This window comes from Eufriesea mexicana, unplaced genomic scaffold (assembly GCF_001483705.2).
Source record: "Eufriesea mexicana isolate 0111107269 unplaced genomic scaffold, ASM148370v2 scaffold2340, whole genome shotgun sequence".
NCBI lineage: Eukaryota > Metazoa > Arthropoda > Insecta > Hymenoptera > Apidae > Eufriesea > Eufriesea mexicana.
Window position 1 is genome coordinate 97,972 of NW_016910419.1, and position 16,408 is coordinate 114,379.

The window sequence follows — 16,408 nt, forward strand, 5'->3', positions numbered from 1 at the left end:
AGAAACATAATTGTCAACTCATGTTTAAAAAAGATAATTCAAAACTTACTATTCACTAAAAGTCACTATTTTATGTACTATTGAAATAGTAATACTTTACTACCACCTTATTATAGCAAGACAATATTACTATATTTTCCTATAACCAAATACTTAACTATAAACATTTGATGTAAACTTACATTGTTTTAATTTTCCTCAAAGTTCTATGGGAACTCACAGTTCTCTTCTAATACTGAACACGTTGAAGGATAGTCTCGCAACTACTCTTGTATACGAGCATTAGACCAAGAACAAGAGTTACACGTGTATGAGAGAGAGGGGACACAGTAGTGGGGATAACTGACCCACCTATTTATCGGACTTTGTCCATCTATTGACCCATATTAGAAACAGATAAACAGAAATGAATTTCACAAGAATTTTCCCTAGAAATCGAGTACCTCGAGTACCTTAGGTATTTAAGCCTTATGTCGCAAGTACTGAATTAAGCCTACGAACAAGCGTCTCCAGAGCACGCATTGCTGTTTTATTATTGTACTTCTTTCACGCGGACTTCGTGGTGGAAAACGTACCAGCCACGGGAACTGATTGAGCAAGCCACTATCGCGAATCGCTCTAGGGACGCGTCTACGAGTCACGTGCACCTGCACGTGGCGATATTCTTCGACAGGGGAAGATTTATTAATTTGCGCGCAGTATAGTGTTATCTATACATTCTCTTTGGTATAGTATTTCTCAGGTATGATGAAAGGAGCACACGATGGTTCTCTTTCTTGAGTGTCTTCTTCTATTATCGTCATAAATATATATGTTACTGTAAAATCCTAAAGATCGGTGAATCCTAGGGTTTACCAGAAAATCCCTAGCATTTACCGCAGTGAGGTTATAAAAGTCTGAAGATAAATTTCCGTTTAGGTTAATTCTAAGATTCACCAGTGCCAATTGGTGAAACTCCATTTTGTTAGATTGGGAGTATGATTTTTATATTTGTGGGAAGATACCAAGAGGAGTAATTCTTTCCTAGTGTTTTTGTCGTGTCCCAAGGAAACCAAATTTGATTTGTCGAAGCAAGAATAATTATTAGTTTTTTGAGATACAAATATACGAGAAGTGGCCAAATAGTAATGCGATTTTATGCATGTTGAACTCTTAGGTACTAAATGTTCCTAAAAATAATATCCCTATGTAATAAAATATTTGGTGATAAAATTAATAGCATGTAATTTTGTTGTCTATATATCGGTTTAGTGTCTTCGTTGTGCAGGTGAAGTTTGTACATTTACAGTTTTCGCATTCATAGAAAGGAATGCATCTCTAGGTTTATCAGCAGAGTAAACAGCGATGAATCACCATCTCACCGCCTCGAGTTTATTAGTTTATATATATATATATACGGTTGTCTGGTCGCGTTACATGTATGCAATTAACAACATTGAGTAGTCGGTGGCTGCATTTGCCATTTGTAAGCAGCACCCAGGGCCTCTTACGTAAAGGGCCTCTCCTCGAGGTCCGAATTATGTAACGGTACCGTTCCTTCGATATAATCATCGGCTATCCGTGACTGGAGTGATTTATACTGAAATGGGTGCGTGGATCTCAATTTACTTTCCCTGGTTGCCCGATGAAAACCGAAACTGCGCCTGAAGCAGAGAAACAATTACACTCCAGTCATCATCTTGTCAAAAGTGCATCGTAAAAATGACCGCAGATAAATCGCAAATAAAATCTAAATATATCAACAGATTCGGCGCAAAAAATTAAAGAAAATGTGTCTTAAGAGTGTCTTTCATAGGGTTCTCCGATTTCGAGGAAACCGAAGGAAGAAAATCGCCGGGTGCACGCTACGGTTTAACGCGGCCATTACGAAGATGGCGTCCTCGCTGATGCGACGTCACGCCAGAAATTTTGAACACCGTTTTTTCGCGAAATTATGACCCATACGAAAAAATTTTATCCTACATTTTCGATTCAGTTTTTTCCGTAGAAAATTATTCCGCATTAATATAACGAAAATATCTCGTGTACGAAGAGTACGATTACGCGATAAGTTAAAAATGAAACGTAATTTCAAATTGTCAGGGTAGTCTAAATGGATGATTCTTTTAATTCAGCGTTTCGTTCGCCTTGTATCGAAATCGTGAAGGAATTTTAAGAGCTCCAAGCAACCGTTTTCCTTTCAATGGCCAACAGTCACGTTCATTCAATTGCCAAATGTCGTAATGGCGTGTGAGAGTCTGTTATAAAATCACTGATGAAACTACTGTTTTCCCTGCGAGTCCAAGATAAGGTTTATTTAGGATATCATCGGGCACGTTTTCTCTTCAACGTTTCTTCGATCTTACATTACGTTTACGTTGCACGTACAATTCTTTAAATAATTTAAAATATCATTTGGTTATACCTGTAGCAGTATGGAATCGTATTAATCTCGGAGAGATACGGGTATGATATTATGTAAAGTATGAGATGAACGAGTGTCGTATTAAACGTTTAGCTGTGTGTATTCTGGCCAGTGTATAGCAGCAGATAAACGGTAATCGATCTGACCACCTTATTCGACTCAAGAAAGACCGACAGGGTGGATTACGTTATAGGAAACGATCCTATCTCCTTTTTATCACGCGTTTCGACTTCCAAGTGTCACCGTTCCACTGTATCCTCTTACACCTTTCAGAATACGCGTCAGAATACACATTGGAATTCTTCTTTGAATTCTTCGTTGGCATCGATAAGCTAACTTTTTCAATAGTATCTTCTCATAAGTCTCCATTGAGATTCTCAATAAATTATTTTCCATTCATCCTTTTCTCTGCACGTCTTTGTCATTTGTACGATTTTTCACGCATTAAGGGGGCAGATCAGTATAGTATCAGTATAACCTTCAAAAAATCGATTTTTTTTATTGTCCAGAAACCCGAATTCGAAATTCGAAAAATTCGCATCACTATATAGCGTCCTTCGTTGACAAAATATTTATGTCAACACTGTCTTCAACCATGGTGAACAGCATAACAAAAAAACCAAAGTTCCAATCACTGTAAAAAAATTAGGAAAATTTTTCAAAAAAATTATTTCTTAGGAACAATTTGTCTTATTCTATCACTTTCGACTTCGTGATTTTTCTTTGAACTTGTTCGATGCTCTAAAGTTGTTAACTGTGGTCAATAGCATAGCCACATTGTTTGCCTTTACTCGTCACATTTTTTCATACTTAGCAGACTTTTTCTCCACGCTGTATCTTGTCTACCATCGAGATCCGCTCTATATAGCAGATAGTTAATTCAAAATTTTTTTTCGGACATTTCTGTTGCGATATTTTTCATTTCAATTTTTTTATGAGTAGTTTAAGGTTGAAAATAAAGTCGGTGAAAAATTTACACGGCTACCTTCATCCAGTCATTTTCTATGAATTTTTAAAGAAGGTTATAATAGAGGTTATGTCATACTGCTCTGCCGCCTTAAAGCGAACGAAATATCGTACAATTATTTCAACATTTTCTCTAAGAAAAATATAGAAATTACAAAATTTACTAAATTTTAATGCAATTGAACTTGCACGAGTCTAAAGAGTTAAAAAAGGGAATGTAAAATAAAATAATTTATATCTCATTATTGCAAATAGTTGAGCGAGGTAAAATGAATGTTACGCAATCAGTGGAAGAACTTTGGACATTATTAAAATTGGTGTTCGATTTGCAAGAGTTATCATTCACGGTTACTTAAGGTACATTCAATGTTACATTTCACTTTTAAGGCATTTAACGGTCAGGTTAGCATTGTCCGTTCGTTCTGAACCAGTTCAGTTGTTTTTAAGCACGAAATCTAGATCGAGATTAATTTGGCCGCGTTTTAAAACGACCACGATGATAACGGTTGGCATTGAATAGCTGCGTAACATGGGAACATGAAAGTGTGGCCGGTGTGTTTCTGCGGAAGTCGTGAGGAATTTGTGTCACGTTTGTTTTAATGCATGCTTTCGTTTCGTACACATTCGAAACGTTAAGAAATCTTTATTTCGAACATGCTGCTTACTGGAATTGTTATGCAAATAATTCGGTAAAACACGAACTCCATGACTTTTGTATTAATGGGAACAAGAATCGTGTTGCGCATGATGTGGAGGATATTTATAACCAGTACGTGGCACCAAATTAATTACAAAGAATGGAATTAAAATTCGAATTACACTCCAATTTACGTTACCTAATTCTTCATTATCGTTTCAGTTATTCGAGTTTGAATCGCTACTTGAATAATGTTTAAACAATTTCATTTCTCTTTCGTTCTATCATTGTCATCGTTCTAATGTCGAAGCGGTTTAATTTTTATTGTTAATTAATATCTCGTTTTATTTATTTCCAGGACTAGAGAGGAGAGGCCATCCAGAATGGTATTAACCGTGACCGAGGACACGCCAGCAGACATGCTAGCCGGTAGCATGGAGCTCCTGGTCCAGTTACCTCGGGAGTATCATCTTCAAACGCAAAGGGTCACGGTACAGAGAAGGTATTATACTAATCTATTCATCATTTCAATCTTCCCTCGTATATACAAACTTAACAAACTTAAGATTCTTTCGTCACAGAGAAACCATAACTCGAAAATTTTCTGTCATACATTTTTTCTGCCATACTTTTTGCCATAGCATCGACAGGAATCGTGTCTAAATTAACGTGTTATTTAAATGTTTCGTGTATCGTTTACTTTAAACTTGATACGGAGCATTCATCTTTTTTCAGAATTATAATTCAATTTTCCCAACTGGTCACTGAGAATCTGGGTTGCAAAGGGTTAACGCTAAACCTACTGTTCCATTCCTGAGGTCGAGGTTATACCATAACTCGTATTTTAATCTTCGATAATTCTAAAGACTTTATTATTTTGTATTACGAGTGCACTTCCGAAGGTTAGGTTAGAGGAGAGGCGTGTCATCAGCCTCTCAGTAGATTAAGTCATATATCTAAATGCAAAAGTACAGAACATTTACAACTATCAGACCCCCGACAGATTGTACCCACGTGCGATAGACCCGCTAAAGCAACGAATGGACACCTACTTATAAATCACGCCACTGACTGCTGAAAAGCAACTTCTTTGACAGTTCCCACTTTTTAAGTGGGAAAGTTCTTCGGACACACCCACGCCCAATCAAAAAACTCTATTTTTCCTTCACTAACATCTACTTTTAACCAATCAAAACAAATTCGAGGAAACGTCGAACAGGGCACGAGGTGACATGAGAGGAAGCAAAAATCAGTACGTATTCTACATCCATCACTGAAACATCTTATAAATACTGTAAATCGCGTCTTATAAATACTGTAAATGACGATATTCCGCTAACGTTTTCACATTTAATTATTATACACATAATTATTATACTAATCATACTCGCGATCCGTAAAATATAAACCAATCACGCAATATCAAGTTGGCGCGTGATGCGTTCTTTTTAATTGAATCAGTTCAATTGATTGTACGCTACACCTACCGGCCTATGTATCCAAATATAAGTGCACTTGGATAACAATAATCAAAATCGCGTTATGAAAATCATTAAATCAAATGCTACGTTGTAGGTTGATCAAATTAATACCGGATATTACCAGTCAAACCCGATTAAAAGTAGTCATACGTTTTCGATGCGTTACGTTAACTGTAAAATAAAAACCCTGAAACCAGTCATTCTGGCTGGTTCGGTATTTTTAGCGTTAATAACCAGTTCCAGTCATATTTAATAGAATTTATTTATCACGATCTTAATTCGCGTCGCATTATCTCAAATTCCCATCCAGATTCATGGTCTAAGCCAGCTGAAATCGCTGTAGCAGGAATCGCGAGGACGTCACCTCGCAAAGTGGGTCCATCTAACGGTCAACCAGATATCGAATTGGAAGTAAAATCGATTGGCCGTACGAAAAGCAAGGTTGCACACGCGTTTCGTTGCACTAGATTTGCTCGTAACAGGATCGTTCATCGATGTTAATCTAACGGTTCGATTAGCAGATTAATTCCTGGATCATCGTGTTAGTGCAGCTACGTTGTTCAAATTACCATCGGCTAGTGCCGATGCATAATTACGAAGCCTTCTTTGCTGAGCAACGTCTTTTATTCCTCGTTTCCAGTGGCCTGCTTCAAGCTCTCGGAGGTTGAGATCGTCTTAGGTGTCCATCCTTCGCTCTTCACCGATTTAACTTGGTCAGTGGTGTTAACAGCGACATTTGGAACACCGTAATCGTTTTGTAATTACTTTTTGCGCAAATTTACCGTATATTAGGTCTACTGATTGCTTCATAATTACATGCGTCTATGTAGGCAGAGTGCTCAGGCTATGGGAGATGCTCCTCGCGCTGTGATCTATCAGTCGTTGAAAAACCAAATTACCGTTCTCCTAATCGATGATCATTCTTGGTAAAGATTCTGTTGAAATGATTATTCACCGAATTACACTTTTCCGAAATTACTCGATTATATACCGAATTGCTCGATTTGCTCAGCTAAATGTAACTCGCTATTCAAGATACCTGGCTTGTGAGAAGAATCTTCATCCCGGTGCTTTCTACGGCTGAGAAACTGTTCTGGAAGGAGAAATTTAGCTGACTGTTTTCTTCTCGTCTCTATCTTCAACGGCGTTTTTTCCCTTTGAACAGGACTTATCCGATTCTCGCGCTTTCCACAAATTCGGGTCGCTTCATAGAAACGGTGGCTTCAGCGATTCTACTTAGCAATCTGCTAAAAACGTTTCGGCTGGAAGAAAGTACTCATTTTGCGATCTTACTGTTATTATTGTAGGATTAGTGATAGATTGATCCTATGCTGACAGAGATCTGGTTGTCTGATAAACAACGACTCCTTCTTAATAACAAAACAGGTTTATTTAAACTAAAATATTACACTCGGTTTCTCTCAACTCTAATTCTCAAACATACGATTCTCGACTACATGCATTCTGCCTCGCTCGCGCCCTTACACCCTTATTTAAAGTCTATCACTCTCTCTTTTCATACACAAGCTCCCTTCGTTGATCACTCATTTCTCACGCGACCTCGCCTCGCCCTGGGCTAGGTACTTCAGACACTCGGAAACATTCCTAGACTTTCGTTCATTGCTTGCACTCGACTGTGTCATAAATATCTCATCCATACAATTCTTGCACCTGGTCATCCGTTCGTCTGCATGAACTCCAGATGATACCCTAAACGCCTAAGCCGGACCCAATACCGTTCTTAACACTATACCATCCGCACGTCTAATCGGGATTCTTTTGTTTGGCGCCGGTAGGACTATAACTCATCATTTGTGCATGATACCAACGTGGTGTCACTGGCATTTGCCCGATAGTTTTCGCATGACAACAACGTGGTGCCACCGGACGGCATAGTGTTTCCTTTGCTAGAGTCCTTCCTAGTTTCACAATACCACATTATCATAAGCTAATATTTTCTTAGACGTCTCTCTAAGACTCGCGAACCTAATGTAAAATGGGAATAAGAAAGGCATAGACAGGAGAAAATTAGCGTGGTTGCTAAGGAAGATTAGACCACAAAATTCGTAGTACCTTGATTTCTCAGATGATCGAAGCAAACCGAGCAGAAAATATGGAGTATCATTGTTCCTCGGGCATGCTCGTTTCCAAGAACACTAAATTCAAAGATCTTTGAGTTGATACCTCGGATACAGCGTGGAATTCCACTTTCTTTTCCGTTCAGCTGCCATGTGTATAACGCGAGTCCTTTATTCCAACTTCTCTAACTACATTTAACTCTTTGCGGCACAGAATTTCAGATAATAAAATAGACCCACGTTGCATAGAAATTTTATTGCATTTTAAATGAAACAAAATTGGTAGATTTTTACTAATAAAGGAATCACATAATGTAAAAACATAAAACCAGGAAAAAAAGATTGTCGCAATAAACCTTCCGCTTGCAACAATTGATGAACCTGTACTGGCATGTTGAATGTTGCCAACACGAGCGAATACATTTATAACATTTGTCGAAGGTATTACCAACTGTTTTACGTAAATAAGACGAAATATAAACCTATGCGCATGCAGCTATTGCAATATTTGGAGGTGGGACTAAAAATGTCCCATAATGCATTACAGTGCATCGAAAAGGTGGGACACTTTTAATCCCAGTGTGCCCCAAAGAGTTAATACGAGCGAGGTAAAAAGTCGAATAACTAATAATCTTAACCTTTTGCACTCGAGAGACCCTTCAATCGCCATTTGATAAAATTTCGAAGCTCGATATTCATTAATATGTCAAATTTCAGATAATGTAACGGTGTGCGAGGTATCGAAATCAATTAATTCTACGTGTTAATTATCATACGACTTCTTATTCACTGCTCAGAAAAATATCGTCAGCTTTGTAACAGAAAATCTTTGAACTCCTATTCTTCTTTAACCAAAAAATCGTCGAGTGCAAAGGGTTAATAACCTGAATTCGTTTGGAACATAATATCTTCCTCGTTGTTTCGATTTTACACTTGAAGCTTCTAAATTAGAAAGGTCTTCGAATATGACTGAATCCTCTCTTCTTAGGAAATATTCTTTTTCCCGTGTTCGCGATGGTTGGAATTCGAAATTCTCGTATTTTCTCTGGCACGAAACACCGTCTGTAGAGCATAGCAATAGAGTTCAGGGACTCGATTCCTGAGACGTGTCGACGCAATGTCGCGGAACGGTATGGCATAATGTAGCATGACTTATCACTTCCGGCGTGGAGATCAAGAGCGAATTTTAAGCGTGTTTCTGGGCTTCTTTCTGTCCACAGTACGCCGATGATGGATCTCCTTGTGCAGATTACCACGGCTCACAAGTTAACAGCTTCCAGTTACACCCTTCAAGCCATTGGAGAGCGTGGGATGATTCTACCTCATCAGCCCAATACACCAATCGGTGCTTTGGATGCACTCCAGGTATCGTTTGCACTACACTAAGTGTCGTAACTATAAAACCACTATAGCGGTTAATTTGATTAATAATGCCGGGTGGAAGTTATTTAAACGAGCAAGAAAAGGCAGAATTTTAGTTTTTCTTGAAAGAAATACAGAAAATATGTAAAGTTGCACGTAGACTTAATCGTTCTCAATCCTAATCAATATGTGCAAAATAAAAAAGTAGGAGCTAAGAAAAAGCTTTTTCCCAGATTTTTAACCCTTGCTTTTGATGTTTAAACTTCCTTTTCCTCAATGTTTAACTCTTAATACGGTGAGCAATTCTGGTAAAACACTTGTTCAAATTAAGTCGGAACTTTGACTAAACATGCCTTGTTCGACAATACGTTGAATTATTACAAGCAGTTCCCACAGAAGAAGAGAAAATTTAATTAAGGCTGCACGATTATTAAGTCGGTATAAAGAGGCTAGACGAGAATTTGCATACATGAACATTAATCGTAATATAAAAATTGAAAATTTTACAGTAGTTTTATAGTTATGACACGTAGTGTATGACATTCAACTCTATCTTCACGACTGTCAACTATAACTTATTATTTCGTAAGAAAACATTGTAAATTAATTTATATCGTTGAAATAGTCAGTGTGGAGATTTCATCTTGTTCCATTGAGTGGTTAAGGAGTTGTTTGAATATTTTATGTGATAATTAAGGACGGATACACGGTCTCGTGTGTGAATTATGGATAGGCAAGAATCTTTTTTAATACTTCGGAGAGTACGGAAGGCTCTCTCCCATCTTTGCAAATTTTACGAGCTTCTTTTTTAGATGTTCCCAACAGGAAATTGTAGCATTAGGGAGAGAAGAGCTACTACTAATGCCACTTGTGCGGTTTTTCTGTCTAGTGAAATGAAGGGTTTGAGTCGAGGAAGCAACTTGGAATTCCGTGAATCGTGTGATCCTCGAGGAAGGAGGCGGCACACATGATTCTCTCTGTATACTGCCTCTAATTACTTCTAATCTCACCAAACTGCTTCGCCGACCTCTAATCGAAATTATTTTTAACTCTTTACCCACGTTTTTTTAATTATGGGCAAGGATGTTGTTAAAAAAAATTTAATTGGCTAAGATAGAACAAATTATGTAATTAATACTCGACGTAGATGTACTTTTACCTACTTCATGCTTAATGAAATCGTTACTGGAATTAATACTCACAGAAGCTGCTTTCATTTTAATTTTCATTTTCTCGAAGCAAGTAATTTCAAATTTTTCCCATTTTATTTAGATTTATTCAAGTGGAACAGTATATGTGCTAATGTGCACCTGTTTAGTGTATATCGGCTTTACATACACTTAGATATATAAGTATTCGCATGATTATATTGCATTTATATTTAAATCGAGGTGTTTAAAACGATGTAGTAGGAGGAAGTCCTAAAATTAATTTATAACGCTTTTGTTCTAAATATGAGCCATGGTGGCGCTAGTGTGCTTACTGGAAAATCGCCTTAACCCTTTGCACTACAACGAGTCTAACTCGTCACGAATTCTTCGCTTCAATATCATAAGTATAAACTATACTAATTATAAAATCTTCATTATATTTCACGTGTTTTAACGTACACAAAATTCAGAGAATTCCTAAAATTTGTATCTAATTTTATCGTGGATGGAGCAGATGTATAGTGACTAATTTTATACTACTTCGATGCATAAGTGCAAGAGGATTAAGGCTGTCGCAAAAGATGGATCATCATCGTATCAAAATTTTTCATTTTTCAATCAATAATTGACAATCAATTCGACAATTATTATACTTTTGTAAATCATCAATAATACATATCTTTTACTATAAGTATGTAATGTAAATACTGTATAAAACGTTGAATTATTTTCCAATTTTACTCTTTCAATTTTAAATCTTCTCTCTTGGTATTTTCTATACATATAGTGAAAGAAAATTTTATATAACACGATACAGTATCATTATATGCAATATTGTGAATATAAAAATACAAAATTGGTAAATGTAAACGTTCTAATATCTTCGAGTGCGAGCTATGTGTATAATATTTACACACACGTACAAATTACCTTGTATTCGATGTTCTAGGTAAAATTGCTACCCAAACAGGGCACTTTGGTACCAAGAAAAGCCAAGCAGGTTAATCAACCGTTCGAAACTACGTTTAGGTTACAGGTAAAAAGAAATATCTCGTAATTTAAATATACACTGTTAGAAACAACAGAATTTAGAGTCAACAAGTTTCGTAAATATTCGCTTAAGATGTTCCACTTTTATCGTTCCATTTTCTATATCTCCTCGCGTGTACGATAATTTATCTAATAATCAGTGAGCGCCAGAAAAATCACGATTGTGCAACTGTCGTAGGTACATTTACCGAGAAACCAGCTCTACGTGTCCAGAGTCAGTCCCAAGATGAACCTAGGCGAGATCTTAGAAGAAGTATGTCGTGAAAAAGATTTGGATAAAAACAAGTATGAACTACATCATCCAAGTAAGTAATCTACGTTTTCTCCTAACCAAAGTAATTAAGAAAATAAAATTATAGGAAAAACACAAAGGGCATAAAAATTCTCGAAAATAGAAATTCTGAAATATTCCGGAAACTGGTTTAAAACTTTAGTGGTACAAACAGGAACATTGACCCGAAGCTCGTTAAAAACAGGGGTATCAACTCGTGGCGAACTGTGTTAAGCAATTAAGATGTTTACGCGAGATTCCGTGGAAAAGAGTGCAGATAGGTTGTTTAAATTTCGTCCTCGCAACGGGAAGCTGTTCGATAAGATTGTCCCGCACAATTGGCGGATATTCATTGCGCTGTGGAGCATAGTAACTGAAACGGAACTAGATTACTTCGTTTGCATTTGATATTTAAACCGGCAGTACTGGCCTGGTTGCCTTTTTAAAATTAATTTCCAACTGGTTCTCTTAAGTAAAGAGGGTATTGCGTCACGTGTTGAGTAACCTCATCCTTTTTCGACAATCATTTTTGTCGTTCGGTTGTTCAGTGTGTTTCGCGTTACCTTCAACAGCATTGGAAACCAAAGAGAAGGGAAGCTTTCGAAAACAATATTCACAGTGAATAGCATTATTTGCGTGATTAATGTCGGTATCAATTTTCAGAAGCACGTATCAGATTTGCAAACTGAGGTGTCAGTAGCCGCGTGCTTCTGCTAGGTTTACTCCAAACGTTATGGCTTCCGAAGCCATCCAGATCACACGTGTATAAATATATGTATACGTGTGTACATAACGAGCAGGTCTCAATCCAATTTCTCTGAAATTCTGCATTCTGGTTCACCAGACGGATGAAAGTCTTCCTAAGAGCCTTTACCACGTGACAAGGCATAGAATTTTAGGATTATGTTCGTGATTTCTCTCTCTTTGTAATTAGAGAAACTTCTGAAGATGTTTCTTAGCACAACTATGCATGTGCTATTTGCTCTTTCCCACAACTCATGAATGACGGTCTTTAACCACTATTAACACATAAGACAACTACAGATGACTTTCACTTGGAAGACGTGTCATTATTGCCTCCAAAAGGCAACAATAACGAGATGAGAACTGCCCATCAGTGTAGTCTTCGATTACACCTAAGCTCCAGTTACCTTCGACATTAATTTCTCGGTATGATTCATGGGCTTAGAACAGGTTTCGTTAATTCTGGCAAAAAATTACAACCTTCGTTTGATTGACAAGACATCGGTCTCGTTGGTCTAAGTAAATCTTAAAAGATTTGGATTTTGATCTCCAGTATTGAGATCTCCAAAACAGAATGACAGTGGTAAAACCTAACTTAGACATGTCCTAATGTCCAAGGTAGACTTAATATCTTCAGATTGAGATGACAATTTCAAACAAGTCACCCTGTAGATCATCGGCTTGAGAACACCCCACTACGTTTGAACATAACCAGATTCACCGATAAATGGTTCGGCCATTCTCCAGAGCCTATTCCCGATACTATGAACACCGGCGGGAACTCCCCGATTATATATCTCGCGAACTTACGCGCCGGTGCACGAGATATTTCAGTTAGCTAGTTACACCAAGCCAGTTGTGTTAAGATCGCTATCGCAAGGTTGCTGGCCGGCTCTTCCACTTGTTACTCCTAGTCGTTAAGCGTGCATGCTTCGCGTTGCTCTTCGGGCTCGTCGTCTCCGCGGAAACCGATGCTCCCTTACACTTGTTACCGATCCCCTGGACCTGTAAGAATCTCTTTCTGCGCTCCAAAGCCGCGCCTCACTTGGAATTTGCTGTTCGGTGAAACCCCTTCTCATGAAATGGTCTTTATCCACTTTGGAGCATCATAGTTGATAGAGAGACTTCGGTGAGGTATTGCACACGGGTGTTTTTCACGTGTCTTCTTTATCAGGGGAAGCATAGATTAGTGAAAATCCCATTTTCATTGAAGAACAATCGATTAATCGGCACAGTTTCTTTCCTAGAGGTAATTCAGACTGCTGAGGATATTTCCTATATTAGACAGGATCTATATTAACATAGAAACAAAGCTTGATTTGTTGGAGAAAGTGAATGTAAAATTTGAAAATTAATATCCTTCCACAGCAAACTTGGAGACACTGGATTTGTCGTTGTCCTTGCAAGATTATCATCTTCAGGAAGTCACCTTGTATGCTAAGCAAGGTAGAACATTAAGCTCAGCGCTCAGTACCCAGGATATAATGGCTCTGCAGAGACAAGAGGAGCGACGTAGGCAGCAGGCGAAACAAGGTGTATTTGGATTTGTGTTCAAGAAATCTAAGGAGGGTTCCTTGAGTACGGATAGTCTTGGTGAACGCAGTGCATCGCCAGCGAGAAGCGATGAGACTGGAAGAAGCACGAGTCCTCTACAACCGCCTGCCAGACCTCAGAGAAAACGAAGGCCTGCACCAAAGCCGCCTATTCAGGGTCAAGCAGAAGTTAGTAATTTTAATAAAATTGTTTGTTCGGTAGATATATATACACGTAATTAATAATATGTAATATATCTTTTTATATAGTTAAAACAACTTTATTGTGATGAAAATGGTGGCATTTGTTCTAGGGTACGGAGGAAAGCTCTGGAGATTCAAGCAAAGATAAAGTGGTAATAAACCACAGTCGCAATAGTAGTGATAGTTCTGGTTACCATGAGGCTTCTGTGTTAAGTGACAACCTAGACTCCAGTGGAAAACTTCCAGAAACATTGCCAAGAAGAAACAAGGCTCCATTAGAAGTACCCAGGAAATTAGCTCAAACATCTCAGTCCAGCAAAAGCCTGAGCAACCTGGCTTCTGTACCTGGTACGCTTAGTCATGGAATTAGCAGTACCTCATTGAGTTCCACAGGTGTAGTTTTCTCTTATCTTATTTTAAACACAGACTTTCTCTTTTTAATTTTATGTATGCTTTGTATTTTAATAGTAAATTTTATTTTGAAATATATTTGGTAAAAGCAATGTAGTGTAGGTATAAAAATAATCCCTCATGCAATGACAATGTTTCATTAAATTGCAATTATAGTCCTTTTTGTTTATTGTATATCTATCGAGTTTTTTATTACAATATTTTAGCTTCACTATAAATAGTGGTGTTACTGAATTTTACAGGATTACGAAAGAAAAGGGTTGCACCTCCTCCGCCAGTCTCCAGGCCGCTGTCGTCCGCAATCTCCACCCAAGGACTTGAACGCATAGTCGATTCCGAAGAATCTCTAACTTCAGATATAGATCCTTCTAAACCACCTTCGGATATCGGTGTTCCATCTAAAGCGAACTCAGACATAGAAGAACGTCCAAAAGCTAGTTCAGATATCGGAGTAACAACAGTTGCTTCAAAATTATCAGGAAGCATTGATTTCACAAGCTCAGAAATCGTGAAAACGGAATTAGAATCGAAGAATAATAAATCCAAAGTTGATCCGTGTTCTAGACTTGGTTCTACAAATGTTAAATTATCTGGTACAGAGCCAGAGCACCCTGCTCCCGTAGAAGATGCTCCTGTAGACTCTAGAGTGCTGCGGAAGAGAGGTAAGCTAGTGCATAGCCGTGGTAGTATGGAGAATAATGTTCCTTCTTATAGTTTCATATCTACAAATAACTTTGAGAATGTAGAAGAAGGAACAGACTCCATGAGGAAATGTATAAATACTTTCGACCCAGAGAAGGTTAATTTACAGCCAAAAATTCAAGCGTGTAGTGCGGAATATAAAAACGGTAGAGTTTCTGACGAATTTAGTACTAGTTTTTCCAAAAGTAGATCAGTCACACCAAAAATTAGCTCTTTAGAATCAAAGAATAATTGTTCTAAATTACAACATAAATTACAGAGATCTCAGAGTCTTGCCGATTCTAACGTAGTCATTTCCAAGTCTAGGCAATGGTCTAAAATGTGCAGTCTTTCGGGTAACGAAGATACTTCCAATCGAAATTCATTTAAATTGGAAAACAGATTGATTAAGATGCAGACTTTAGTTAATTTAGATGATATAGAAACAGATATTGAAAATATGCCAGTGTGTGGTGTCTTGGAAAATAGGTTCAGTCCTAGGAAATTGCATGTGGATAATTATATTTGTGAAGGAAAATGTCAGACTAAATCATTAAAACATAGCTCGAGTTTTCAAGCTGGCTATAAATTACGAGAAACAAAAGTAATTAATAGTTTTGAAAAACCAAAATTATTAAGTTCGAGAAGTTTCTGTGCTCATAAAAATGTTCCTGTATCAATGGAAAGCAAGCAGCCAAGACTAGGAAACGTTGATACCACTAAATATTACAATAGTTTGATTTCTTCTAACCTTAACAGAAATACGTTTGAAGATCCAATGATAAATAATCATAGATCCAATCTTTCACCACCTCCATTGAGCAATTTACAGATATTTGCAATTTCTACTAAACCATTAGATATTCCAGTGACAGCCATAGAACCTATACCTAGCAATGTTGATAAATTACCTTCTCTGCCCATTATTCAGCACAGTGAATGTCGGTTAGAATCTGAGAAAAAATTAAGTATTTTAGAACCACCACCGCCAGGTTTGGTGAGTCGGGAAGAATCTACAGAAAGTTGGAATAGGTTTTTGATTCAGTTGAATTCGATATTAGAAAGCAGAATTGGCGAATTTGTTTAAATATTACTGAAAATATTTTCTATATTACTCACCAAATTGGTACTAATTTTAGTGAGATCTGTTCCATCCTCTACCTTAAACATATTGATGTTAAATTGTACTGTAATGCGCGTAATGATTATTGATACTTGACATTTTTTACACTGTAATCGACAAATTTTTATTTATTTTATACCACTTTTTATACCATATCACTGTCCAAAGAAAAACTATTTCTTGAACAATTAGAAGTAGCATTTTCATATTGCATGCTTATAGAGAATTACACTTTTATATTTTTTCTTCAGTGCACGGAAATATCTTTTCTAAGCGGTATTCACCTGCTTGCTAAGTAGACCCATTGGTGATG

The 16,408-nt window shown here is 37.3% G+C and overlaps 1 protein-coding gene across 5 annotated transcripts in view; it reads left to right on the forward strand.

Annotated features, from left to right (window-relative positions):
* LOC108549933 (cordon-bleu protein-like 1) overlaps positions 1 to 16,408 on the forward strand; it is a 71,190-nt gene that overhangs the window by 49,710 nt on the left and 5,072 nt on the right. For 3 of the 5 annotated variants that reach the window (XM_017903512.1, XM_017903511.1, XM_017903516.1), the window contains exons 2-8: positions 4,366 to 4,509; positions 8,787 to 8,931; positions 11,029 to 11,115; positions 11,308 to 11,434; positions 13,513 to 13,865; positions 13,991 to 14,273; positions 14,534 to 14,953. In XM_017903512.1, coding sequence (XP_017759001.1) covers positions 4,391 to 4,509; positions 8,787 to 8,931; positions 11,029 to 11,115; positions 11,308 to 11,434; positions 13,513 to 13,865; positions 13,991 to 14,273; positions 14,534 to 14,953 — 1,534 coding nt within the window. In that variant the 5' untranslated portion in view covers positions 4,366 to 4,390. Of the gene's footprint in view, positions 1 to 4,116; positions 4,140 to 4,365; positions 4,510 to 8,786; positions 8,932 to 11,028; positions 11,116 to 11,307; positions 11,435 to 13,512; positions 13,866 to 13,990; positions 14,274 to 14,533; positions 14,954 to 16,408 lie in introns of those variants that run through there. The other 2 variants (XM_017903514.1, XM_017903515.1) reach the window with 2 other exon arrangements.